The sequence below is a fragment of the Rosa rugosa genome, chromosome 1, assembly GCF_958449725.1.
Source record: "Rosa rugosa chromosome 1, drRosRugo1.1, whole genome shotgun sequence".
In the NCBI taxonomy this organism is placed as follows: Eukaryota; Viridiplantae; Streptophyta; class Magnoliopsida; order Rosales; family Rosaceae; genus Rosa; species Rosa rugosa.
This window is the reverse complement of record NC_084820.1, coordinates 60498136-60525417: the sequence shown is the minus strand read 5'-3', so window position 1 is coordinate 60525417 and position 27282 is coordinate 60498136. Positions and strand designations below refer to the sequence as shown.

General features: G+C 38.2%; 5 protein-coding genes across 5 annotated transcripts; 2 read left to right on the top strand and 3 right to left on the bottom strand.

Annotated features, from left to right (window-relative positions):
• The first annotated feature begins 1477 nt into the window (after positions 1-1477).
• Positions 1478-3004, top strand: LOC133732016 (myb family transcription factor PHL12-like). Its single transcript, XM_062159475.1, has 5 exons — positions 1478-1682; positions 1782-1858; positions 1972-2032; positions 2325-2416; positions 2537-3004. Exons 1-5 carry the CDS (start codon positions 1478-1480, stop codon positions 3002-3004), a joined length of 903 nt encoding a protein of 300 aa, XP_062015459.1.
• A 346-nt stretch (positions 3005-3350) lies between these two features.
• On the bottom strand, positions 3351-6257 carry LOC133725840 (transmembrane 9 superfamily member 12). Its single transcript, XM_062153227.1, has 2 exons — positions 6100-6257; positions 3351-5748 (listed from the first exon to the last, which is right to left on the bottom strand). Exon 2 carries the CDS (start codon positions 5672-5674, stop codon positions 3695-3697), a length of 1980 nt encoding a protein of 659 aa, XP_062009211.1. The 5' UTR covers positions 5675-5748; positions 6100-6257; the 3' UTR covers positions 3351-3694.
• Positions 6258-7577: 1320 nt separating this feature from the next.
• LOC133725839 (chlorophyll a-b binding protein 8, chloroplastic) lies at positions 7578-9292 on the bottom strand. The gene is made up of 3 exons (XM_062153226.1): positions 9021-9292; positions 8860-8921; positions 7578-8370 (listed from the first exon to the last, which is right to left on the bottom strand). The coding sequence occupies exons 1-3, from the start codon at positions 9171-9173 to the stop codon at positions 7755-7757; spliced, it is 831 nt and encodes a 276-aa protein (XP_062009210.1). The 5' UTR covers positions 9174-9292; the 3' UTR covers positions 7578-7754.
• Positions 9293-11205: 1913 nt separating this feature from the next.
• On the top strand, positions 11206-14907 carry LOC133725838 (DEAD-box ATP-dependent RNA helicase 53, mitochondrial-like). The gene is made up of 8 exons (XM_062153225.1): positions 11206-11705; positions 11829-11956; positions 12039-12450; positions 12558-12656; positions 12792-13016; positions 13277-13438; positions 13953-14432; positions 14594-14907. The coding sequence occupies exons 1-7, from the start codon at positions 11331-11333 to the stop codon at positions 14391-14393; spliced, it is 1842 nt and encodes a 613-aa protein (XP_062009209.1). The 5' UTR covers positions 11206-11330; the 3' UTR covers positions 14394-14432; positions 14594-14907.
• Positions 14908-16093: 1186 nt separating this feature from the next.
• On the bottom strand, positions 16094-19189 carry LOC133732009 (receptor-like protein 7). The gene has a single exon (XM_062159465.1). It carries the CDS (start codon positions 19187-19189, stop codon positions 16094-16096), a length of 3096 nt encoding a protein of 1031 aa, XP_062015449.1.
• Between the last annotated feature and the right edge of the window lie 8093 nt (positions 19190-27282).

The window sequence follows — 27282 nt, the reverse complement described above, 5'->3', positions numbered from 1 at the left end:
TGTACATGTAATGTCCGTGCTACATAAGTTCCATTTCAATCTCTCATCGAGTTCTATAACGTTGTTGTCTTTGTTATATACGTGTCATTTACCATTAAGTTTGGTACATTCTTTGATGAAAGTTTATAACGTTGTTGTCGCTTTCGCATAAACTTCTTTGGATTAAGCAGACATCCGTTTTGGCCAATCATTTGATTCAATATATCTCTATTCCAAAACTGTACATGAGTTGGACAAGAAAAGATCGGAAAGATGGTTAATATAAGTTACAGAAGTTGCAACTTTCTAAATTTTCTTGTTGTTGCTTCCACATAAATTTCTTTGGATTAAGCAGACATCCGATTTGGCCAATCAGTTGATTCAGAGTATCTTCATTCCAAAACCATATCAGAATGATACACACACACACATACCACGTTTTACACGAGTTGAACAAGAAAAGATCGGAAAGAAGGTTAATATAAGTTACAGAAGTTGCAATTTTCTAATTTTGTTGTTGTTGCTTCCGCATAAATTTCTTTGAATTAAGCAGACGTCCGTTTCAGCCAATCATTTGATTCAGAATATCTCCATTCCAAAACCGTACCAAAGTATTACACACACACAGACACACCACATTTTACATGAGTTGGACAAGAAAAGATCGGAAAGAAGGTTATAAATTACAGAATTTGCAATTTTCTAAATTTTCTTGTGAATTAAGATGTCTATATACAAATTGTACCCTGAATATATGGAAGCTTCATCAAGATCAAGTAAACACTTCTATCTCTAAGATCAACTATTGATCCCAACTTGAAGACTTCGGTAACCCTTTTACCATCACTCTAGCATGAATGAATTGAAGATGTACTACGTACAGGAGTTAATAAATACTATTCAATAAGTTGAAATGAGTCCATTGATGTGTGTACCAACTAGGGACAGTTAGGAATAATATTGATTTAAAATTGAAAACCAAGCTAGCTAGAGCTACTCTAACGTGAAGGTCAACCGAAGAACAGACTGTGATTAATAGATAGAGTTTTAGTGCAGTGTGATATTAACTTCTTGGGAGTTATGAGAAGGATAAAGACAATTTCCAGCAACTAACCAAGTAGAAAAGCTTCCAGTCTTCCACGTTTCCCTTCATGCACTAGTTAGAACAACTAAGCTAGCTGGTGCTTTCTATCTCTTCTCTCGCAAAATTACAGAAATTAAACCTCCAATTCTGAGTTACGCACTACATGCTTAGCTAATACAGAGGACCTCGGTTTCTTCACTTGGCTGTATTCAAAAACCAGTGCTATATGACAGAGAGAAGAGAAAGCAGCCAGGCTTTATCTGGTAGTTGGAGTATATAGTACATGTGCATTTCACATTTTCATTCACTTCATTAGCTTTCTTCTTTGTGTCTTCTCTCTGGGTCTCTCAGGAGGGAGCAAGGATGTTTGGTTTTGGGGAAGAACAAGGATTTCAAGGACCCCTGACCCCGAATATGGATCGCGGTGTTGTTGAGGGTGAAGAAGAGGAGGAGGAAGAAGAACAGGAAGAGAACTCAAGTGATCATAGTAGTTCTCAGATTGAATCAGTAGCTCGTCCTTACGTTCCTTCTCGTTATAAGCTCAAATCTCGGCTTAGGTGGAGTGCTGACCTTCATGCCAGTTTTGTTGATGCTGTCTGTCAGCTTGGTGGCCCTCATAGTCAGTATAACTCATCCATCACTATATCCATATGTTATGTATATGATATATATCTCTTGTTTTTCAGTCATCTAATGTCACACATTACATAATTTGCAGAGGCAACTCCAAAGTCGATTATGCAAATAATGGATGTTAAGGGACTATCGCTTTTCCACGTGAAGAGCCACCTCCAGGTCTGTTAATTTGATCCGCTACTTGATCTTATGTACAAAGAGAGAGAAAAAAATCTCAGTAGTGCAACAGAAATGTCACTGATAATAGTGTTTGATGTGTAAATATATTGCAGAAGTACAGACTTGGAAAGTATGGAGTGAAGGAGTGGCGAGATGGGAGTAGTTCCAGAACAGGTATGATCGATCGATCTTACTGAACAATGACATATGGGTATAAATATAAAGGTTGAGCTAACTTGTCAGTGACTTGTGAGTAAAGTTTTGTGTTTGAGCTAACCCTAGATTTTTCAATGCCTCTAAATGAAAGAGAACACAGTTTCAGAGGTCTTGAAAGGGCAAAACGGTGGTACTACTAGTACTCCTTCCTTGAGCTTGCTGCAACCCCATGAGAATGAGTATGATCATTTGTCCCTTAATTTCATCTAAATGTTTTCATTCGCATTTTCATTTACATTCTCTCAGCTAGCTGACGACTATTCGACATATAGGATTTGTGAACTGAGTCAGGATCTGAAAGCCCGGAAGGACGCTCAAGAGAAACTTCGTCTGCGAAATGAGGCAAGTTGTTAGTAGTAATTCAGAAACATTTGTTGATGAGAATGGAATTGGCTTCAGAATTTTAATGTCCAGAATCAAATTTTTATTGGCTAGCTTTCAAGTTTGCTAATGATTTTGCAGGTTAAGAAGCATTTGCAATTGCGTAAAGAAGCCCAAAGCAGATATTTGAGTCGTGCAGTAGAGAATGCATGTGAAAAGCTTGCTCATCAATTTCTTGGAGGCTGTGCAGCAGATTATGCAGGTGTGTTTGGACAAAATGCTGCTGGTTTAGAAACTATGGGGTCAATACCACATCAGAAGGATCTAGACCTATACCCTGCATATCATATGACTCAGATTATGCAGCCTAGTTTTGACAACCAACTTGGTAGTTTTGGAAACCAACTTGGTAGCTTTCTGCCTGAGAGTGAAGCCTATTTTGCAACCGGAGACCACCTGATCTCAGCTGGGCATTCAGGAAATTCATCTGTGCAAGATTTCCCAACTTTCGATACAGATGGGAATAACGAGGTTGAGATTTTGGATGATGACCCTGCAGAAACTTATTTGATTCTGGATACTGCTGAAAATGGAAGTGGCAGGTCTTGAAACCCAATTTTGTCAACCGACCTATTGTTGTTTGCTATTCAGTTTCCTAGTTTCAGATTTCTTGTTGGGGTAAAGATTGATTTCTTGTTGGGGTAAAGATTGTAACAATTTATATCTGTTTGTTGCCAGCAATTTCAAGTTTTCAATGAAGATAGACTTGGTCAAATTGCAACCCTGCTGTTCTGGCAGACATGGATATAATCATATAATTAACAAAGGGGTGCTTTCAAATTAAAACAAAATTGCAGCGTAACTGATCTGAATATCACGAGAGTGAGGTGCATCATATTTAAACAACCAAAGATAAAACAAAAAATAAAAGAATTAATCATCACAAATCAATCTGTTGAGAATCCAAAGAATTATCAAATTTACTTTCATTTCAGATATGAAATTGGAGAGTACGGGGACTGAAGGTCCATGATATTACAACTTTCTAGCAGAACGTGAACAAACTAAAGTACGTAATTCAAATTGATGCGCAACACTGGGTGTGGTAAGAAATAAAATGTGATATGTGAGGTAAAAGGAGAAGCTGCTGCTGGGCTTGTTACACACGAGGCAGTATACAGAAAATATAGTCTTCATGACTCTTGATATGCTGCAACACAATCACCTTGACCAAAAATACTCCTTCCGACATAGCAGACTCATTTCCAACTGTGTGATAAAAAATACCAGCCAACACTTCTAATCGATCTTGACAGATGAAAATAGGTAATGAACAAAGTAGAAAGACATGAGAAATCCGATGGTGCCAGTTGACAACATGATTGCAGTTGCCATGATTAATGAATAACCAAGGTAAAGGGTAGCCGACACAGGGCCACTCAAACTCTGCAGATCAAATACCAGGTAGTTGATGGAGTACAGGAACACATAAAGGGCAACTGACCCCGAAGCAAAGAAAGCCTTCCACCACCACCGCCAATCCTCCACACAGAGATGCATGTATGTGAGAACCACTGAAACTTCAGCACAAACAACCACCAGCAATAGAAGCACTATAAGCAAGAAACCAAAGACATAATAGAACCTTCCTAGCCAGATGCTTGAAAGGATGAAGAATAGTTCAATGAAGAGAGTTCCAAAGGGAAGTGTCCCGGCACCGAGAACAAGAAGCCACGATGGATATTTGCGTGCAGGAATTTCTCTAGGAATCTGGTTGGTTCGAACAGGAAATTGAATAGCCTCCGCTCGTGTCCCCAAGAATCCTCCAAGAAGAGTGAGTGGCACTGAAATGCAGAACCAGAGGGAAAAGAGTACAAAATACAAGGAAATAGGAATAGCACCAGTACTATTGCTTCCCCATAGGATGAAATTCAGAATTGTAAGAATAACAAAGACGATTCCAGGAAAGAAGCATGCTGTAAACCAGGAAACAGATCTCCACCCTTCTGAAGTTCCCTTTATGGTACTCCACATTCGGGCAGCAACATAACCAGCAATAATTCCAAGGAAAAGATATAGAATGATCATGCCTGTCAGTAGCATTCCTCGTGAAGCAGGTGACATGAAGCCAAATGCTGCAAAAATGATAGTAACAACTGACATTCCTGTAATCTGAACCCCATCACCAACCATCACGCAAAGAAGCTTTGGGTGATCTGGCTCTCTGAACACATCTCCCACAACAAGCTTCCACCCAGAAAGCTCTTCATTCATCTGAGCTTGAGCTTCTTTGTCCAGTTCTTCATATCTTGTTAAATCCCTCCTCACGGTCCTTAGGAATATGACAAAAACGATACCAGCAAGGAAGAATATCACCATTAACGAATTGAGGATAGAGAACCAGTGCACACGGGCACCCTCCATCTTCAAATAAGCATCCCACCTTGATGGCCATCTTATATCACTTTTCACAAATTCAACCTCATAAGTGAATGACACTCTCTCTTGCTCCCTTATGATTTGAGACTTGTCAAGGTCTGAGGGACAAATGACAGGTGAGATAGGTTTATACATCTCATTTTTACTCATGGTATCAGGGTCGTATTTAACACTACAAGGGTAAACCTCAAAGCCAACAATCTCATACCCAGATGCCTTCTTCTTATCAGCTTCTGAAATGACACCCATGCCTTCTTCCCCAGTACCAATTATCTGCACACCACTTCCTCCATACTCATGAATCAAAACCCTGAACTTGAGGTGGTTGATGATGTAATCATCTTTACTGTTAGTTGGTGTGTAACCAACAGGAAACCCAGTCCACTGAATCTTCACCCCATTTTGATAAGCATATCTCATGGCGGGCAAATTATCAAGGATCATATTGACCTGATACAGATCCCTGGTCCTCTGCTTCAACAGCTTCACCTCATGCTCATTCAAAGCGTGTGTAGTACACAGGTAAACAGTCTCGTTAACATTCATTCTGAATCGGTAAGCAGAGCTCTCAATCTCATCTCCCATAAGAAGTTCCCCGAGATTCTCCGCCATTTTCTTGATACCATCTTTGGGTTTGCAATACGGCAGACTATAGTAGCTGAAGGGAAGCTCAGTCTCAATAGAAGTCAAGGAATTCACTTTGGTAAAAATTGATTCCCCTTGGGAATACGTATGCATGTAGCTTCCAGGAAGATAAAACCCATTACAGACATGCACAAACAGAACCAAACCCAGCAACGCCCATCGGATCGCGGGCATTCTCGATTTCGACACAGCCATCTGAATCGAAACAAAAAAGAACACCCACCACTGTATCTAACCACCTACTCTTAAAAACGCATCCAGCAATATATCTACATCAAAATCCAAACAAACTAACATCAGCCAAAAAAAAAAAAAAAGGAACAATAATTATAAGCTGGAATACACCAAAACAACCACTTTCTTTAAACAAATTACAACACTGAGCTAATTTAGGGTTTACATACATCCTACTCCTCAACCACACCAGATCCACTAATCAACACAGCAGAAACAAGCACACACACTCAATAAGATCCAACTAGCAACGAAACCAAAAACTAACACACGCACAGATCCAAGAATTTCAGTTCCAGATCTACGAAAATCGAAACGAACATATAAAACAGTAATAAGCAGCAATAACAAAGACGTAAAGGATGAGAAGGATTGAGGAAACGAACCGTGATGGATCTGAGAAGGTGTAGCGGAGATTGAATCAGAGGTGGTGGAGGGTTTGCTTGGAAAAGAAGCCTTGTGGTTTTCGGTTCCTTCCTCTCTTCTTCTTCTTCTTCTTCTTCGTAGTAAAAATATAAGGGATGGTGGAAATGGAAGATGGGATTATTCTATTCGGGTTCTCACGCGAAATGAATTGATTCTCAGACCTTGGGTTTGGGCCCCAGCCCATGAGATTGGATCTTGGACCAATTTTTTTTTTTTTTTTTTTTTGTGTGAATGAGATTGAGAATTTGAGATGTGAGAGTAGGGATTGATTATGATTTGATGGGAGTTAAGTGATGATGTAGTTGTGGTGGTTAGGGATTAGGATTAGTCGTATCATCAAAGTAATGAGCTTATATATATGGTAATGGATTGAGATACTTCACCATATTATTATGTGCTTAACGTTTTTTTGGATATCATTGTTGCGATGTGCTTGTAGTTGTTAGGAATGTGCTATTAGTTCTATCATCAAAATCATGATTTATGAGAATGAGATTATGGTATTAGATCTAAAAATTGACTATCATAATGTGCTTGATATAATTGGCAATATTGATAGAAATAGTCCATCATGAAATTGAATAATGACACAATACTAACCATTGTTTTCAAAGAATATTGTATGACCATTATGGCAAAAACTTAAGTTGTTAGTCATCCATTCGATAATTGTAGTTAAGATGTCGGTGCGATGAAAGAGTTATGTGTACATCCCCCCACAACATACAAGTTAGGAAAAATATATTTTATTTTTGAACATTTATACATACAAGGCTAATCGTTTTGATGAGGATCTTATTGTGTTAAAAAAAAATTAAATAAAAAAAATTGTTACAAAAAAAAAAATATAGCAATTTTCTCTTTCCTATGTTTTAGCTCAAATCAGAAAGTAAGTTCATGCTCTGTATTGTCATTGAAGATCTATGAAAATAATTAGCTATTTGATGACGTTTTCTGGTCATCGGAATATGCTAATCAACGCACGGTTCAAACAAAAAATATTGTTATCGTAAATTGTAGGTTTATTTGATACATTTATACTTCTAATTTAGTTTATCTCTTGCAATCTTGCATATATGGTTCTTTAATGATAATATACTAAATGTAGTTTCAGATCAAAAACTTACTTTACGATTCAAGCTAAAACTTGAGAAAGGTTGATGAAAAAAAAATTACTAACATTCTTCACTAAAAAAAACAATGTGTCAACAATGATATCGTGGTCTAAAGTAGTTTAACTAGTTTGCAACGGTTATATTTATAGGAAACAAAATAAGTGTGGTTTCCTACATTGAAAGGACTTTCGGGGAGGATGAAGGTCAGAAAATATACACCAAATTGGATGTGTCATCAATGGGTTATAAGTAGCTAATGTTATGCTTTCTACTTCTATGTACCTATTTCATGATGTCAATTATATTTTATTTGGCAAAAGATGTAGCTTAACTAAAATCTTAAATTAACTATTTTAACATGTCATTTCTTACAGATTCACATAATATAACATCAAAGTTTCTCACATAATCTTACAATGAGGAGAAGAGTTTTGAGAGGAGAGATTTCAATTTCCAAACAACAAAAGGGGCAGCACTAAAATATTGTACAACTCTGTTCATTAATGGAACTTGAGGCTGGTCAAGATGTTGTTGTTCACTGGGTCAGCCAAATGGTCCAACAGGTTTTGGTACGGCCCAACTCCAGTCACAAGGCCTTGGATAAAGTAGCCCAAGATTGCCAACATAGCCAACCTCCCGTTCTTCACTTCCTTGAGCTTCAACTCGTTCAGTGACTTCTCATCTTTTCCAAAGCCCAATGGGTTAAATAACGGCCCACCAGGGTAGGCTGGGTTATCGGATCCTCCCAAGTACTTCTCAAGGCCCAAGAAGTATTGCTTGCTCATGGATCCGGGGTTGTACCAATCCTGGAAACGTCTGTGCTCCGCAAAGCCCATTAAGGCAAGCTCTAAGACGAATAGGGTGTAAGGGTCGGCCCAGTAGTTGTAAGTTCCGGCCGGGGGAATCACACCGGTTTGGAACCAAGGGAGAGCTGTTTCAGCTGGAATCAGGCCAAGTTTCCCCAAGATCTCGGGTGCAATGGCACCGACTGCACCCAACATGGCATAACGTCCATTGATGACCTCACCATAGGCTAACCATCTTGGTTCGATGAACCCTCCGGTGCCTTCTGGGTCTGAGAGGCCCAATGGATCGAATCCATAGTCACCTGGAAGACTACAATTACTCATAATTATCAGCCAGTGAATTCACAATAGTGAAATATTTCAGAGAAAATTTCATTACTAAAGTATGACATATCATGTTGTTACGTTATCTATTGCGTCATACACTATAAATTGACAATTTTATAACTCGCAACCTTACAATCAAATTAATCAATTGCAATTAGTTGCAAGTTATTAACTACTTGAGACTATAATGCGTAATGCGTTGTACACTCAAGATTTTTTTTCCTTTCCTCGTGATATCGGATTATTAAATATAAACGGACAACTTAACATATAACAAGATGGAAACACTAGCATATGAGAATATATGATCCATGTAGTCGATGCTTATAGGTAGAACAAGTTTGTATATCGGACTCTTGGCCACCATAACATTGCAAAACTTGATTTCTAGCTATCATCTTCTTCGTTCTGTTTAGGGTTTCTTCAGTAGCATCATGGAATAGAAAAGCAGAAGCACAGATTAGTAAATCACCTGCCATCCAAGTAAGAAAGGCTCTGCTTTGATGCAAACCACAACTGTCTGTCTGCTCCTTGCTGAAACATTCAGAACCCAACACACCATTCAGTGCTTAGTAGTTCCTCAATAACCTCACCATATACATGATTAAGCTTATAGCCAAAGCATATATGTACCTTAACAGGGGGAGTAGAGGCTGCCTTTACAACAAAGGAAGCTGATTTCCTCACCCCAAATGGAGACTGAGCTGATCTTCCTCCTAGTAGGTTCCTCGCAACCTCCTTCGAGGCGGTTAACGACGACGACGACACTAGGGCTTGTGCTGCCATTTTCTTTCTCTATGCCTCTCTCTTCTTCTTCTTCTTCTTCTTCTGTGAAACTCGACTATGTTTTATCAGTATCAAAGTCTGAGAGCTTATGAACCACAGGTACCCCAAACTCGTACAAGTAATGTAATAAACGAGGGTGAGGACAGAGAGAGTGGGGCAGGGGGCACCAAGATTTTTGGGCACCGTTGAGATTGAACTCCTGGTGGACATTGGAGCTGCCCCAGGTTTCAGATTAGGTTAGGATCTCACTGCCCAACAATGGTTGTACACGTGGCACTCTTGACCTGGATAAGGGATATTGCAGAATTTCCAATGGATACTGATTTAGGAATACAAACTTTGAGTGGATTCCACAATCCAAGTAGAAGGAAATATCTAGTATTCTAGTTTCTGTGATCAAGTTAAACAGAAGCACTTAGCAGCTCATCCGAGTTGGTACATTGATATGAGAGCAATTTGATGTCATAGTTATGACTTAGAGGGTGAGTGCCTTAACCCTAGAAGTATAAGGTTACATACCCTTGTAGTTCTTGATTGATATATGTATTTACAGTACTGTTTAGAGTATGTGGCACTCGGTATGGTTGGAGTGGAATGTGAATACATCTAACCAAAGTGGGAACTTGTAAGTTGTAACTCAAGTGGTATAGAGCACATCCAACTTGCGTAGTTCAACATTGAATTTTCTTCGATCTTTAGCCTCTTTTAATAACTGGACTATATGCGTTGTTATTTAGAGTATGTTTTATTCGTATGGGTTGGAATGGAACATCTTTAATCTAATGAATTGTGAATACATTTAACAAAAGTATGCATAACATACTTCAAAGTCAGAGTTCAGACTTTGAAATTCAACTACCAAGTAAAAAAAAGGTATAATATTGGACAAGCAAATAATGAAATGCTAAATATTTTTTTTGGTGAACAAATATAAATGAAAAGCTAAATACTACTCCTACTACTTTTGTTAAAGTTACCCAACTAAACGTTAATAATTACTTGTATGTTTTTGTGATAAAGTAACCGAATTTCAAAAGATGAAATGAAATTTTACAAGTTTGGATGCGTAAAAAACTGCCCTTTGATTAAACCACTATCTACTACCCTAAAAACTTAGGAAACATAAGTCTCAATGATTACATCATATAATTACTTTTACAATATAATTTATCTCTAACTTAACCGAATCCTAACTCAATTTCATATTTTCTCACTATTTAGGTTGACCCGAAGGACGTAACAAATGATGCAGTACAATTCATACCAAAGAATACCCACCAAGGCTCCAAATCATATACAGTAGGAATATAAGAAGTTTTGCACGCTATGAGACCATAACATGTTATGACATGAGCAACATGGTCACTCTTGTGAGGCAGTATGCCGCTTCTACCACCACCACAACTTGCTAGAACAACAATTTAACGTTTTTAACAATATGACCCAAAATTCACTCAAACAATTATTTAGATCTCTTTCTTCAGAAGTGATATATCGATAGTCTCAAAATGGCAAAACCAATGAAGTAAGGCCTTGGTTTATACAAAAATTTAGCATTACTAGTTTCTAATTAAGACCAAAAGAACTTCATTCTATTATGTATCATTTCAAAAACCTAGGAACCAAGTGACTCGACCGAAAGAAAGGAAAATGTAGAAAATGTATCATTTCAAAAACTTAGGAACCAAGTAGCTCAACCAAAAGAGAGGAAGATGTAGCAAAAGAAAATGAACGTGGAGATGTACAGACCTAATTACCTAAAAGAAATTAGTCACACGAGTTTCGAAAAATAGTATGCACACCTCCAAGTCCCCATTTCCTCTCGACCAAAACAGATGGTACTTCTCTCCCAAGTGTTGGTATGCCAAAATAGAAATAACTGGGCCTAACAACTCGAGCCCAGTCAGCACAATTTTGAAAACCCAAAATAAAACCCAACCCATAAAAAAAAAAAAAAAATCAAATCCATAAGTATAGTCTCGAGCACAGCTGATCATAACCCGTAAATAGTCCCATAAAGCCTTAAACCCTCTCTGAGATTTTTTGTCACTCTCTTCCTCCGCCTCTCTTAAACCCTAAACCCGAAACCCGAAACCCGATCTCTTGGGGTTTATCGATCCCACTCCCTTAAACCCTAAACCCCAAATTACACCAAAAATGATGAGCATCGTGCTCCGGAGGTCACCCACAATATCCGCGACGCGGGCCGTCGCCGCCATCGAAACCCTACTGATCAACCGCCTCTCATTTCCCGCCACGTCATCTCCCGCACTTCCGGGAAATGGTGATCTCGGCGGCGGTGAGGCTAAGCCAGGGTTTCAAGTTCGGGACTTTCACGTTAAATCTGGGCCGTTGAATTTCCGGGCATCGCCGACGACTTTGTTCGGCGCCCAGGTGGCTTTGGACGACGACTACGACGAGTCGTCTAAATCGAGCGGCGAAGATGGGCTTGAGATTTCGAGGCTAGGGATTGATAAGGAGATTGTGTCTGCTTTGGCCAAGAAGGGGATCACTAAACTTTTCCCCATTCAGGTAATTTTATCATTTCCCAATTGTATGTGCTCTGTTATGTTTATGAGAGATTGATTGGGAAGTAAGAAAAACTTTTTTTTTCGGAATATTGATGTGTTGTATTGGGGATTTTGTGATGTATAGAGAGCTGTGTTGGAACCAGCAATGCAAGGGCGTGATATGATTGGTCGTGCTAGAACTGGAACTGGGAAAACTCTTGCATTTGGCATTCCCATATTGGATAAAATTATTCGATTCAATGCCAAACACGGGTTAGTTCCTTCAATTAGACCCTCAATTGTCATCAATTTCTTATAATTTTTTTTCGGGTTTAATTTATGTTTGGTTGTATAGACGTGGGAGGAATCCTTTGGCCTTGGTTATGGCTCCGACAAGAGAGCTCGCGAAGCAGGTTGACAAGGAGTTCCACGAGGCAGCACCTAGCTTGGATACTATTTGTGTGTATGGTGGTACGCCCATTGGAAATCAAATCAGGCAGCTTGACCATGGTACTGATGTGGCTGTGGGCACACCGGGGCGTATTATTGATCTAATCAATAGGGGTGCGTTGAATTTATCCGAAGTTCAGTTCATTGTTCTTGATGAAGCCGATGAGATGCTTAAAGTAGGATTTCAGGAGGCTGTTGAGACAATCTTAAAGAGCTTGCCAAAGAAACGTCAGACCCTGATGTTCTCTGCTACAATGCCGCCTTTCATTAGAAGTCTTACTCAGAAGTACCTAAATAATCCAGCAGTTATTGATCTTGTAAGTATACATTTTCATTTTGGTCTTTTCTACTTCAGCCGTCATTAGGAGGAAACATTTTTGTTTGATTAAGGTGCAAGAAAATTAACAGCTTGCATGTGCTTCAGGTTGGGGACAATGATCAGAAATTAGCAGACGGAATTTCCCTGTATTCTATTGCTGCAGAATCATATGGAAAAGCATCGATCCTTGGACCACTTATAACAGTAAGTATATAATTTTCTTGTTTTGAGTTTTTTTGTATACCTTGATTTTATTTTTTTATTTGCATAGGTTTAAGAATCTTGGTCTTGGCCTTTCAACATATGGTTGATCCTCACCATAAGATATTTGATTGTTAGGAACATGCAAAAGGAGGGAAGTGCATTATTTTTACTCAGAGAAAACGTGATGCAGATAATTTGGCATATGCCCTGTCAAGAAGCCATAAATGTGAGGCTTTGCACGGCGATATTTCTCAACAGCAGAGGGAAAGGGCACTTTCAGGTTTTCGAGATGGGCGTTTCGATGTTTTAGTTGCAACAGATGTTGCTGCTCGTGGGCTTGATGTACCCAATGTTGATCTGGTTAGCTTTCTTTAGCTGTTCTCCTTTCGTTGAGTTTATTGTTTATTCAATAGACGTTCAATTTGTTCCTTAAATAATCTAGTTTTATGCATGAGCATCTTGGTCCGTTGCCTCCATTTTATTGGTAATGATGTGATGAAAGCTTTGAAATGCTCCCGAAATAGGCCCATATATGATTATTGATGCGATGTTGTTATGGGATTAAATCAGGGACAAATACTTCTACTAACATCAATTGTGCTTTCTATTGGTACGCTTAGGTGATACACTATGAGCTTCCAAACAATTCAGAAATATTTGTTCATCGGTCAGGGCGAACAGGTCGTGCTGGGAAGAAAGGAAGTGCTATTCTGATTTACTCACAAAATCAGGCCAGGAATGTCCAAATGATTCAACGTGATGTAGGATGCAGATTCACAGAGGTAAAGATCAATGTCCTTTACATTATACCTTTATCTATAAGGTTGTGAAAACGGTCTGTCAAGATAACAAAAGTATGAGTTGGATATCAAGTGTTTTTGGGAAAACTAATAGGTTAAAAGTGGCATGATAAGTTAACAAAATCAGGATGTTATGTACTAGTTAAATTTTCTTGATTAATAGTTACTAATGCACTTTAACCAAAGTAATACATGATCACATTTAAACATCCACAAAAAAAGAAAAAAAATTATCACATTTAAGAGCTGTATCTACTAATTGAGTGCTCATGAACATGCACTCTGCCTATGTGCCTTTCCCCTTAGTTTGAGTCAAAGTGTACAACAGGTCTAATACTCTGATATGGTCCTCTCTAGGTATTGTATGGGAGCTTCCTAACATTTTGAATGCATACACAGCTGTCTGACTGGGAGTTTTTTTCCTTAGCATGAACTTTTTTTTTTATATATATGCATCAATCTAGACTAACTGCATTGGTTGCTTTCTGTTCATTAGCTCCCCCGGATTGCTGTTGATAGCAGCAGTGCAAGCATGCTCTCTGACAGAGGTAGTAGCGGTGGTCATTTTGGTGGTTCCGGGGGATCTGGATATGGTCGTCCAGCAAACCGAGGTGGAAACTTTGGTAATTCAGGTTTTGGCCGTTCTGGTGGTTTTGGTGGTTCTGACCGTTCCAGTGGTTTTGGAGGGTTTGGTGGTTCAGACCGTTCAAGCGGTTTTGGTGGGTCAGACCGTTCAAGTGGTTTTGGAGGGTTTGGTAGTTCTGATCGTTCAAGTGGCCGTTCAGGTGGTTTTGGAGATCGTTCCGGTGGTTCTAGGGGCTTTGGTGGGAATAATTCTAGCCGGTTTGGAAGCTTTGGGAAAGACAGTGGTTTCACAGGGTTTGGAAATTCTGACCGTTCAAGTGGTTCAGGAGGGTTTGGTAGTTCTGATTTTTGATCAAAACGAGGGAGCAGAGCCTTCTGATTTTACTGCATGGTAAATCTAAAATTTAATTAGTTTTTGCTTTTTGGTCCTTTATCTTTGTTCCTTATGTTACTGTATCGTTTAGTTTCTTTTAGTTGAAATGTTCCTCCGTGCAATTGGTTATATCACTTATATGATGTTGGAGATTCTCACATGTCTGCCTTGAATATCAGTTGGGAAGCTACGGGAGGTAGGAAGAAAAAGATTAGCTAGGAACAATTCATTTCATATTTCAAAGTGAATGATAAGAGGGGCATGTCACAAGGTGGTGCGCAGGCTTCTGCAAGTTTCTAATTATTCTGAAGAAGTCTGATATTTTGCTGTTGATATTAAATCTATAAATTCCAGTATGAAACGAACTACATATGGAGAAGAGGGCTCTCTCATGTAATTTATCTTATTTGTTTACATTAACGATTGATCTTTTATTTGAAGTCTTAGATAATGCTCGAGTATAGTAGTTTACTTGGTACTTTAGCAGTGTAAAGATGTTCAGAGTCTGGAATGGGCTGTGATTTGCATTGTTCAGACTACAGAATTAAAATGTGCAGCAAGTGCCTGAATTTCTTTGGCAGCAAGTTAGGTCCGAAATTGTTTGGTCGTTTCACAGATCGTAATCGTTAAAATGCTTTATTAATTACAGCTCTGTCCATTTGATTTTTCAGATCACAAAAAGATGATGAAGTGAGTTCATGCTTGCTTCACTAAGAGTGAAAAATGAAACCTTATTTGAAATCAATGTCAGGACTTGAAATGTGCGATTAGTTTCCAGTATTAAAGCCAACTGCTGTAGAATTTCGAGGTACATATATAGTAGAAACTAGAAAGTTGCTGCACTTTATATAAATTTTAGCACTATAAATTTAAACTTGTGTTAATTTACTGAACTTAATTTATGAACTCAAGTAACCCCATTCTGAATGGAGAACATGATATCGGGCCTTAAGTGAAGGCCAGAACAAAACCTAAAAAAGCTAAATAACATGATATCTCAGAATCTTGATGTTCTTCGATTGTTGAAGGTCGCCAGGGCACTGAACTCTTGGTGTCTTCACATTTCTTTGACAAAGGCCCTCCAGACAAACCTGAGTTTCCTTCATTTGGAATGTGTCGAATTGTTGGTCATGTGGTATAGGCCCCTGAAGATGGTTATGGGCACATTAAAGTATGCACGGAAATTGAGTTGTGCTAAATACTTTCCTGTGAGCTGGTTTTGGGAGAGATCCAAGGACTCAAGAGAAGTCGAGTTCCCTAATGATGAGGGGGTGAGACCAGTTCTTCTTCTTCTTCTTTCTTCTCCCAATAATGAACAGAGAGAAGTCATATCATGGGAGTTGGTGGAGCAGTACAAGCATTAAAAGCAATGTTAACTGAAAGACCTATTGTTATATCTGGTTTATGTCTAGGTTAAAATAGCAGTTAAGCAGCTCATGCCTCAAGGTTTTTGATTGTATATATAGAACAAAAAGTACACAAGACAGTGTGAAGCTTAATAGTCATTACACCAGAGTTCCAGACTCTATCAGTCTGCTTAAAATACAAACCTAACAGACAAATATACCAGAACACATAACATAATGCATATGAACAACATGATATTAGCTCCAATGCTGCTCTAAACACTAGGAACATGAAGCTGATGTTCGTGAACTGGGACCTAATATACATGAGGTCTAAGTTCCGAGTCCCCTCCTCCGCCTGATGCCTCTCGGCTGCCTCCTACTGCTGAATGTCTCTACAAACCAGTCATGCTTCTTGGTTGTCCACAAGTTTCCACCAACCACTCCAACTATTAGACCAGCAACAACTCCTGGCAGAACCACAAACCAATCTAGTTCAATTTGAAATCCAGAGTCTTCGTCTTGTTCAAAGCTTGATGTTTGTGGTGTTGTGCTCTCAGAATCTTCACATTTCTTTGGCAAAGGTTTCCCACACAAACCTGAGTTTCCTTGGAACATATCCTCTTGGAATGTATCAAATTGTCGACCTTGTGGAATGGACCCCGAAAGACGATTATGGGATACATTAAAGTATGAAAGGAATGTCAGTTGGGCCAGATCACCGGGGAGCTTTCCTGAGAGCTGATTTTGGGAGAGATCCAGCGATTCAAGAGCAGTCAAGTTCCCCAAAGAAGAGGGGATGGGACCGGTGAGAGTGTTGTTGGAAAGATCGAGCAAAAGAAGCCCTCTTAGATTCCCAATGATACCTGGAATCTCTCCTTCAAATCTGTTATTTGAGAGGTCTATGAGTGTCAAATGATAAGGGGTCTTGAAATACTTCAATTCAACACCTTTTCCAAAGACTGTAATCGCGTAATCATTGTAGAACGTTACTGTATACGTCCCGCCGATGTAGAGCAGGGATTGGACGTATATTTGCTCGTTTGCATCAACAGATTTCATGGCATTCCAGTTCTCTAAGTAGTCGGAGGGCAACATACCTGAAAAATCATTGCTAGATAAATCAACAATGGACAGCTCAGGGAACTCATGGCTACTTGCAGGCTTTCCAATTATGCCATGAAATGCATTAGACTGCAAAATGAGAACTTTTAATTGTGGAAGTGTTCCTAACCAAGAGGGGAAGGTATCATTGATCTGATTATTTCCCAAATTAAGAAACGCCAACCAAGAACAATTGGCAATTGATCTTGGGAGCTTCCCTTGTAGCTGATTATAACTCAAGTCAATCCCACTTAACCTCAAGCATCCGTTTGAACCTATTCGAGGAATATCCCCGTGAAAAGAATTGTTCTGCAGTTTCAATATGTAAAGATGTGTGAGATTCTCAAAACATTGGGGAATCCTGCCATTCAGGTTGTTGTTAGACAAATCAAGAATAATTAGCATCCCCGTATTGCAGAATGTTGCTGGAATTTCTCCTGCATATTCATTGTTTGAAACAGAATAGATTCCCATTGACGGCCCTGGAATTGGCAGTGATCCTCGTAACATGTTAGAGTCGAGCTCTAAAGACTTTAACCGAGGCCATGGAATGATGACTGGATTTTCTTCAAATCCAGTTAAGTGGTTGTAAGAGAGGTTCAGATGAAACAAAGTTTCAGTACTAGTTGAATTCCACATCCATTTTGGTATTTGGCCGTGAAGATTGTTATCAGCTAGATCTAGAGCCACCAGTTTACTAGTGTATTTCAAAAATTCCGGAAACTCTGTTAAGTTGCATGAACGCAATCCTAGTGCTTGAAGCTTTGGAGGAATAGCAGTAAATCCAGTTTTGATCTGCACAGATAACTTGTTGAGAGACAAACGAAGGTCCTTCAACTTTTCGAGCTTGGAAAACTCATCGAATTCAACATACCCACTCAAGTTATTTGAGTCGAGGTAAAGAGATTCAAGATTTCTAAGCTCGAATAGCGACCTGGGAATTGTTCCTTGCAGATTGTTCGATGCTGCGTCTAAGAAAGTTAATTGGGTCAACTGCCCAAGGTAAGATGGGATTTCACCAGTTATTTGATTGGAGCTCAAGTCTAATTCCACAAGTTTCGTCAGACTAGCCAAAGAAGATGGGATTTCACCAGTTATTTGATTGGAGCTCAAGCGTAATTCCACAAGTTGCGTCAGATTAGCCAAAGAAGATGGGATTTCACCAGTTATTTGATTGTAGCTCAAGTCTAATTCCACAAGTTGCGTTAGATTAGCCAAAGAAGATGGGAAATCTCCCCTTAAGTTGGTATCGAAAAGGGATAAATTGTTAAGTCTGGTCAGCTTTCCAACCCAAGACCAGGAATCAGTAACTTGGCCACTGAAAGTACCCTTGTTGGAAAAAAAGGAAAGATCAAGGAAATTGAGCTGGGTAAGGTTGGAAAGTGAAGATGGAACATGGGGATAAAAGTTACAGTATGCTATGTTCAACAAATTTAAGGCACGAAGGTCTCCGATTGAAGCAGGTAGATGACCAGAGAAATTGGTTGACCACAAATTCAGTATCTTCAAGGGACTGCTCTTGTTAAGCTCATCAGGAAAGTAACCGGTTAGAATGCTGTTATCGGCCAAATCAAGTACTTGCAAGTTTGGTAGGTGGAAAATGCCTACTGGGAATTGCCCCTCCAAGTTACATGCTTGAAGACGGAGAGATGTGAGAGAAGGCACATTCACCAATGTACTAGGCACTGTGGAGCCTATCTCTACCAAACTAAGATGAAGCTGCTTGATGTTGGTCAAGTTTTGAACTAGGCTTCCGAAGTTGGCCATTTTGAGATGAGACTCGTAACTAGAAGATAGATCAAGGGCAGACAGCTTGGATAGATATGAAATTTCTGATGGAATTTGGCCAGAAAATGAAGACATTGATAGGTTGAGATATGTTAGACTAGTAAGATCATGGCCTAACCTGGATGGTATTTGAGAGTAGCTGAAGTTGTTGTCAGAGAGGTCAAGCCTCTGCAACTGAACAAGTTGAAAAAGACTGCTATTGGAGTTGATGGAACCATGAAGACAGCTGCTGGCGAGGTCAAGGCCAATAACATGGCCAGAGTCGTGGTTGCATTCAACACCATCCCATGAACAACAGTTACTCCTTTGAGGATCTCCTTCTAGCCTACCCCAAGATGCAACTTTCGGATAAGCAAAGGGATCTTGGGAAGCAGACTTGTCTGTAGTGAAACTAGCTTTGAATTGCAACAAGGCAGTGCGCTCATCATCGTGGCAAAGCGTCTGCGTTTGTACAAAAGAAAAACAGCATGCGGCATTAATGAGCAACAAGAGTATAATATAACGCACAGAAAAGAAGCCCCACCAGGATGATCCCATTCCCGTTCCCATGAAATATTCTGTTTACTCAGTATGTGTATGTAGGTTTGTGGGTTTCACATAACACAGAACTTAAAACTCTTTTATAGACAAAGAACAGAGCTTCTTCCATGAGGTGGGATGTTAAACTAGAAACCAAAGTCTACAGGAAATTTACAATGGCAAAGTCAGGTTGTTTTATATATGATGATGGGCCTCACCGAATATGACAGAGTTGGAATGTAATTAGATTCGGTTTGGAGAATCCGTGGTTTCCACTTTCCACTCTAAAGCAACAGCAATTCGACTCTTCACTTACTGCGCGTGGGCCTCAAACTCCATTTTAATTTAATCTAATCACACACTTAAAAAGTAACGCGCGGGAAGGCCATGCAAATTGACTAGAAAAACAGGCGCGATTAACCCGGCTAAGTAATATGCACCCTCGCATTTTCGTAAATAACTCCAACTCTGGTGGCAAGTCTCCAGGACAAAAAGTCAGGCACAAAGAAACACCGAATGATGGCGGTTTCCTTGGTGGGTTTCTCGTTTTGTTTTGAATCATCCCAGCGCCAAACAACTACCATAACATATTAGGGGATCAACCGCACATCCAAATTTTTCAAAAACACAATCATTTTTTTCTAATTTTTTTCTTTTGATTTATGAAAAACTAACTCAAGAATTTTGCCCTCAAACGACATTTGTTTTTCTAACAGCCTACCCTACCCTGTTGATCTTCGGTCGAGTTATGAAAACGACGAACTGCTTATACGGTACAATGCAGTTGAAAAATTTAAGAATAAAATTCTTTTTATAACGTAATTATTTGAATTTGCATATCTTAAATAATTTAGAATATCAAATTGCACATCTTAAATGGTTTAGATTTTAGAATGTCAATTTGTATGTTCTCCGTTAATTTCTATATTTTTTGTTCAAATTGATTTCATGTGCTAGTTACATAATGGGTGTTTTTATAGTTTCAAGTCATACTCTTACTTAAATTGATGAATACATCACTTACGTACATGATCAGTCCGGCCTTGATGGTAGTTCATACTTAAAGTGCTAGAATACCAATTGAATTGGTGATGTTTGCGAAATTTAGTCTACAAATTGACCCTCAAATCATAGAGGGCTAGACTTGACATTTCGACTTGAAACCATCACATTTTCTCTCAATATCGCTAACAAATGAAAAGGAATACTAATTACCTTTCAACAGGAATCGACTATTCTAAGATGCTTGGAAAAATTGGAATGGTGGAACCATGGATTTGAAATGAAGAAAGAGCCATCCATGATGGTCACAGGTCATGGTCAAGCCATCACCAGACAAATTGCATTGCATTGCTTATAGGGGTGGTAGTCGTGGATTTGGTCCAAATAGGCCAAGCATGCCAACCATATATGACCCAGAATAGTCAGCCTAAAACAATTTTTGGCTTGATCGCATCTTATTAAATTTTTGGATATGATTTCGAGGCCACGTGTTTCGTCGTGATTTGTTTGTGAAATTTCAAAATGGATATAAAGCAATTTTTGGCTTGATCGAATCCTGTCAAATTTTTGGATAAGATTTTTGAATGACACGTGTTCCGTCTACGTGGCACTCGTTATCTTTAGCAAAAAATAATTTTATAAACTGAGTGCTTGAACTATCATAACTCACAAAATCATGTACTTCTCTCTACTCACTTTCATCAGCTTCATACTTTTTTTTTTAAAACACTTTTGCAATGAGTTCTAATTGGTTCGATAAGCCGTTGCTGACGTCATCTAGCCATTTATAGCCATCAGATTATAAGATGTAATCAATATGGACCATTGATTTAAAAATTTGAAATTACACTCACACATGCATGCAAGTTGTATCACATGACGTGGGCCTCCACACTTTCTGATCCAATCAGTTAGGTCTCCCAATTGAATAAAATATTATTTTTTCTAAGGGCTATAGGGCTAAATCAAGGGATATATTTAGTCTTTTAGGTTGCACTTTGGCCCTAAAAAATAGCCCTTTAACCCTTAACTATTTAAGTTTGACATGAAAATTGTCAAATTTTAGCCATTTGGCCCTTTAACTCTTTGGGTTGGAGAAGGCCTAACTTCCACCAAATGTCACACGCATACTAAACCCAGCACCTTCAAAAATCAAAATCAATGTTTAAAAATTCCTCCAAAGCACGGATTCTTCAAAGCAATAATATTATTTATTGTTGTTGCCTAAATAAAAACATTTGATTTGGTTTCTTTTATGTGACTTCTCTCTACTTCTTTCTATATGAAATTATCTATACACACTACTGGCCTCCAAATGGCTGTTAAGATATAGATGTTAAGCATTTAGAAGTGGAGATGATTATGCTATGTTGTTTAACCTTCTCCACTGTTAATGCTCAAAGTCCGGCGGTAGCCGAACCTTCGTTTAACGCGGGTCCGGTGGGCGGACCGCTACTCTGTGGACTTGGTGATCTTCGCTAGCTGTCAAATGAAAGACAGGGCGTCAGAGGGAGACCGCGTTGGGCGGTCTTCACTTCTCCGATGCCTAAGTCAGTCGATGCATATAGACAGCATAACAATAAATGAGTAGTAAATGCGTAATTAATGAGGAGAGAGGAGAGAACCTTTTATAGGTGAGGAGAAGGCTGATCTTCTCCTTGTTTTCGATGTGGGACTGATGTGCTTCAGTTCCCAGCGTCAGGAGCTTCTGATGCTATCTTGGCACGGCGCGTCGGCGGTGATCTGGGGGCAATCCGAGGCTCAGGCGGTAGCTCGCCTGGCTGTGTATCCGTAGGCTACTCCTTTGGCGGGAATCAGTACCTCTGACGGTACCATGAGCGTAGCTCATTATAGCTAATTATGCTTGCAAATGCACATGTATGTACATCCACAGTACTGATATTGAGCTTCATCCTCTTGGAACCTTGTTGAACAATTGCAAAACTTTGGCACAACATTTTGAATCCTACTCTATAAACTTTGGCACAACATTTTACATTGCACTTTGGCCCTCAAAAATAGCCCTTTAACCCTTAACTATTGGGGTTGGACATGAAAATTGTCAAATTTTAGCCATTTGGCCCTTTAACCCTTGGGTTGGAGATGGCCTAAATTCCATCAAATGTCACACGCATACTAAACCCAGCACCTTCAAAAATCAAAATCAATGTTTAAAAATTCCTCCAAAGCACGGATTCTCCAAAGCAATAATATTATCTATTGTTGTTGCCTAAATAAAAACATTTGATTTGGTTTCTTTTATGTGACTTCTCTCTACTTCTTTCTATATATGAAATTATCTATATAAACTACTGGCCTCCAAATGGCTGTTGAGATAGATGTTAAGCATTTAGAAGTGGAGACTGATTATGCTATGTTGTTTAACCTTCTATACGGTACTGATATTGAGCTTCATCCTCTTGGAACCTTGTTGAACAATTGCAAAACTTTGGCACAACATTTTGAATCCTTCTCTATAAAGCATATTTATAGAGAGAGGAATACGGTCGCTGATATTTTAGCCAAAAGGAGTCTTGATCAAGATCTAGGAACTTATAGCTTCAATACCTATCCAATTTTTACTACTCAAGCTGTCTTAGATGACATTGATGTAAGGCCAGTCCTGACATTTTGGAGACTTGAGGCGAACATTCATACAATTTTTTTTTCTTATAATAAATTGAACCCAAATACACTAGTAGCAATTAAAAAAATGGAACAAAAAAAACATCTATATTAGAAAGGACATTAGTAGAAATGAAAAAAAAAAAGTGTTTCATATCAAAAGAAACCAAGAAAAAAAAAGTGAGAGGATATAAAATGAAACTATTTTGTAGCAATAAGAAAAAAAAAAAGATGCTTAATACAAAAAAAACCAGAAAAAGAAAAATAATTAAAAAAGAAAGAAAAAGGAGACAACATAAAAATGAAAAAAAAAAAAAAGTGTTTAATACCAAAAGAAACCAGAAAAAAGAGAAGTTTTAAATACACACCCCTAATTACTTAATACACACTCCTTACTCAATACACCTATCATTTAATTTCTCATTCTAACATTTTACTAAATACACAACCCAAATTACCTAAAATATCCTTAAACTTAAAAACCATGAAATACACTATTATTTAACATTTGATTAGTATATATAATTGACCATATTAATTACTTGTGTTAGTTTTTTTTTTTTTTTTGAGTGGAAGACGTCAATAGAACTAACATACACACCCATGCAGTGTATCCCAGCATAGCCAGACTAATCACTGCACCGCAGACGCACGAACCATTGGGTGTTTTAACTAACCCAGGTCCCTCAAATCTGCTGGCCACGGGATGGAGCTGAGATTTGAACTCTAGACCTGGGGGTTCCAGACTAGCCAGCTCGACCAACACACCACACCACGTGGTTACTTGTGTTAGTTATTGGGAAATACATAAGGATTCATTATTGTTCCCTTCAAAGTTCAAATAAATGCTTAGAAATAGGTTTTATATTATTTGAGTTCTCATCCACTAAACATCCTTTTGATCAAGTATAAAATTTTGAGTCGAACATTCAACCAAAATTGTATCAGTAGTTTCTCCACAATGGCGGAACTACGAAGTTGTCGTTGGATGGTCAAACACATTAACAATTACAAAGTTTTATACCTGTGATGTTTTATATTAGATAATAAATTGTCTAATAATCACTTTTAGATAATAAAAAAAATGAACTAAAAAGTGGGAGTAAAGCGATATGTTTTAAAAACATTTAATGCTATTGATTTCGAAATTCTAAATTACATGGTATCTCACCCCATTTAATTACAATTCATTTAAGGAAAATTTAAATTAGATGGTTTCTAACTTTATTCTTGTTTTAAATGAGGATGCCATGTATAGAAATTTATTGTGTTTATAATTATAGAATAATATAAGGAACATATGATTATTATTATTATTTTTCTATGTATAGGAACATATGATTATTGTTAAAATAATAGGGATGTGTATAAAAGAAACCAAATCAGATTTTATATGATAGGAACATATAAGGAACATATAAAATAGGGACATATGATTTTGGTCTTTTAATACATCTGATTTGAAATATAAAATAATAAGGATGTGTATAAAAGAAACCAAATCTGAAGTTAGTCTCAAGCCTGCATATCTCAAATGTGGAAATTGAATCTTACTCTGCTATTCTTTTTCAATTAGTGTAGCAGCAGAACCTTTCTACTCATCCTCTTGCATCCCTGCTTGTTGGCTGCAACAACTTTATGGCCAATATGCAGAATGTTCATCTCATTCACATTTTTCGTGAATGCAACATGACCGCAGATGCATTGGCTAAATGCAGCATTGATCATGATCTTGGCCTCATCACCTTTAAGGATCCTCCAACTCATGTTGCTCAAGCCTTGATGACCTCATTGCTATAGCTTGAACTACGAGAACTGGTTCTTCTTAGTCTTTTCTTTGTTTCTGTTTGGGCCTTTTAGGTCCCATTTGTAAATAATAATAATAATAATTAAAAAAAAAAGAAAAGGAGAGAACATAAAATGAAAGTGTTTTGGCTCGAACCTGGGTGGCTTAGAAGGCCACACTACACACTTACCCGCTGCTCTAGAGTAGCAACTTCTCATCATGATGGCAAATAATATATAAACCATTACTGAACTACAAATATATATATATATATAAAATAAAAATTGTCGGAGGCTCGCTGGAGGCCAGTGGCTTGAGGGGGAGGCCTCAAGTTCCAGTCCTCTGGGCTGGCTCTGCATTGATGGCCTAGTGAGGTTTCGTTCCTTTGTAACAGCTTTGGCTGTTTAGTTTCTGAGTCTTTGTTTTCTTTTTCTTGGGATTCAGGCCCCCTGTAATAAAAAATTATCCATATAAATTGAAAAGTGCTCAAGTAAATCTAGAATATATGTCTGGCCCAAACTCTAGGTTACTTGACCTAGTTGTAATATGGTTCATAATTAGATATATTCTCGGAGATATCCATAGATTTCCGATTAATTGTACGATTATCTTTCCTTGTACAACTTTGATTCTATGTCTTGTAATCCTCTATATAAAGATGACCCTATTATCAATGAAAGCACTCAATTCTCTCCCAATTTCTGTTTTCCTTAAACACGTTATCAGCACGAAGCCCTAACCCTGAAACAAATAGCCAAACCCTGATTCAAGAAGCAAAAACCCTAAATTCGAATACAAAACCTTGAATCCTTTTCTGCCTCCACCTCACACCTTGAAGTCCTCCACACCAGGAGTCCAGAACCGGCAGGAAACATACCGAACCGGCCACCGGAAGTTTCAAACCGCCCACAGCAAAAACTTCACCGGTTCACCACCTTCCGGACCTCCAATTACTACCAAATTTTGCCAGCGGAAGCTATCCAAACCAACGATTCAGGAATCGGAAGAAATAGCCCAAAAATCGGTATAGAAGATACTGAACCGGCAGCCAAACCATACTGATAGGAGCATTTTAATGCAATGTTTTAATATTTAACTCTCCATGTTTTGCTTAGTTATTTCCTTTACTTAATCATTTTAAATTTAGTTTCTATTTTCTAGGTACATCGGAGAAAATGACAAGGAAATGAGCTTAAAGACACATGAGAAGGATGTGAGACGTTGGAGATGACAAAAGCAAGACACAAGGAGTCCCAGTTGAACTAGGAAAGCAAAAGAAGATTCTGAAAGGTTCAAGAACATTTCATATGAAGAGTCCTTGTTTGACTAGGAGTCTTGATAAGGCTAGGAAACCTGAGAGCACTAGGAGACCATGTGACTTCAAGATGACTCAAAACTCAAGATTCTTTTAGAATACTTGGGAATTTTCGGCAAAATGAAGAAACCTAGATATTATAGGGGTCTTGGAGGTAAAATGAGTCATTTTTGGGGATAAATACATGATTTTCCATGAAAATAAAAGAAGATTCAAGAAGGTGACGTTTTTGAAGTTATCATGGAGAGTTTTAAGGGATTTACAATATTCAGGAAGGTTGAAAACAAGTCCAGATACATTCCTTGAGCTCTACACTCTATCCTTGGCCGAAATTAAGGAGATAAATCAGAAAATAATCATGCAATTAATGCAAAAATAATCTCCCTAGAATCAAGGTACTAATTTGAAGGCTTCTTATTGGTTGGATGACACAGAAAGGATGATGTGGACCTATCTGATTGGCTAATGCTGTGTGGATTAATCAGATAAATCCTAGGAAATAAAAAGAAGAATTTTGAAGGCTTGGAGACCAAGTTGTCATCCTCCTATAAATAGGAGCGTCATTTACACCACTTTACACAACTTAACACATCTCTTCCCCCTCTGAAAATTCCAACACAAAAAATTCTCTCCATTCTCTAGTCTTCAGAAGCTCTGCGTCTCAACCAAGGAGGAGAAAAAGTCCTGCAATACATCAAGATCCTAGCCGCCATCCACCCTTGTGTCGTCCCTAGAAGATTGCTTGCTTTCAAGGATCTTCAAGTTCTTCGTCTCAAGGCTTGTCATCCATCTTTCACGGTGTATTTCATACTTTCTTTTGTTTTCCTTTGTTTGATTCGTAGAGTTATGAATTCTAGTTAACATGACGTTAAGGGCAAAGTTTGAAGCCAGTTTATATGTTTTGAAATAAAGTTGCAATTTCTTTATGTTGATTCCTATGTTGCTTATGCGAGATTGCTTGATTGATTTTGGATTACATAAAACTTTTATATGTACGTGTTCTTTGGTAGCCAACTTATGATATATGAATGTAATTGGTGCTAGATTTAGGTAAACAATTCACCTAATAGTTTTGTGAACCTAAATCATAAGTAATAAAAGCTTTGGACAAAAGTCGAAATCAATTAAGGAGGATTGCAAATAGATGAATTTTTTTTGGTTAACATCCTTTATTTGTTCTTCATGCATTGAATGTGTTCTTGATTAGGTAGCTTTATAGACTATGATTGCATGTTCAATAGGTTTAATTTAGGTGCTTTCACTTAGACTAAACATTCAAGGAAAGTAAAATATGGGAAATTGTTTGCTTATTAACGTTTCACATGGTCAACTTCTTTCTCATGACATAGAAGATCAACTATAGGAATTGTGATTGGATTTCTT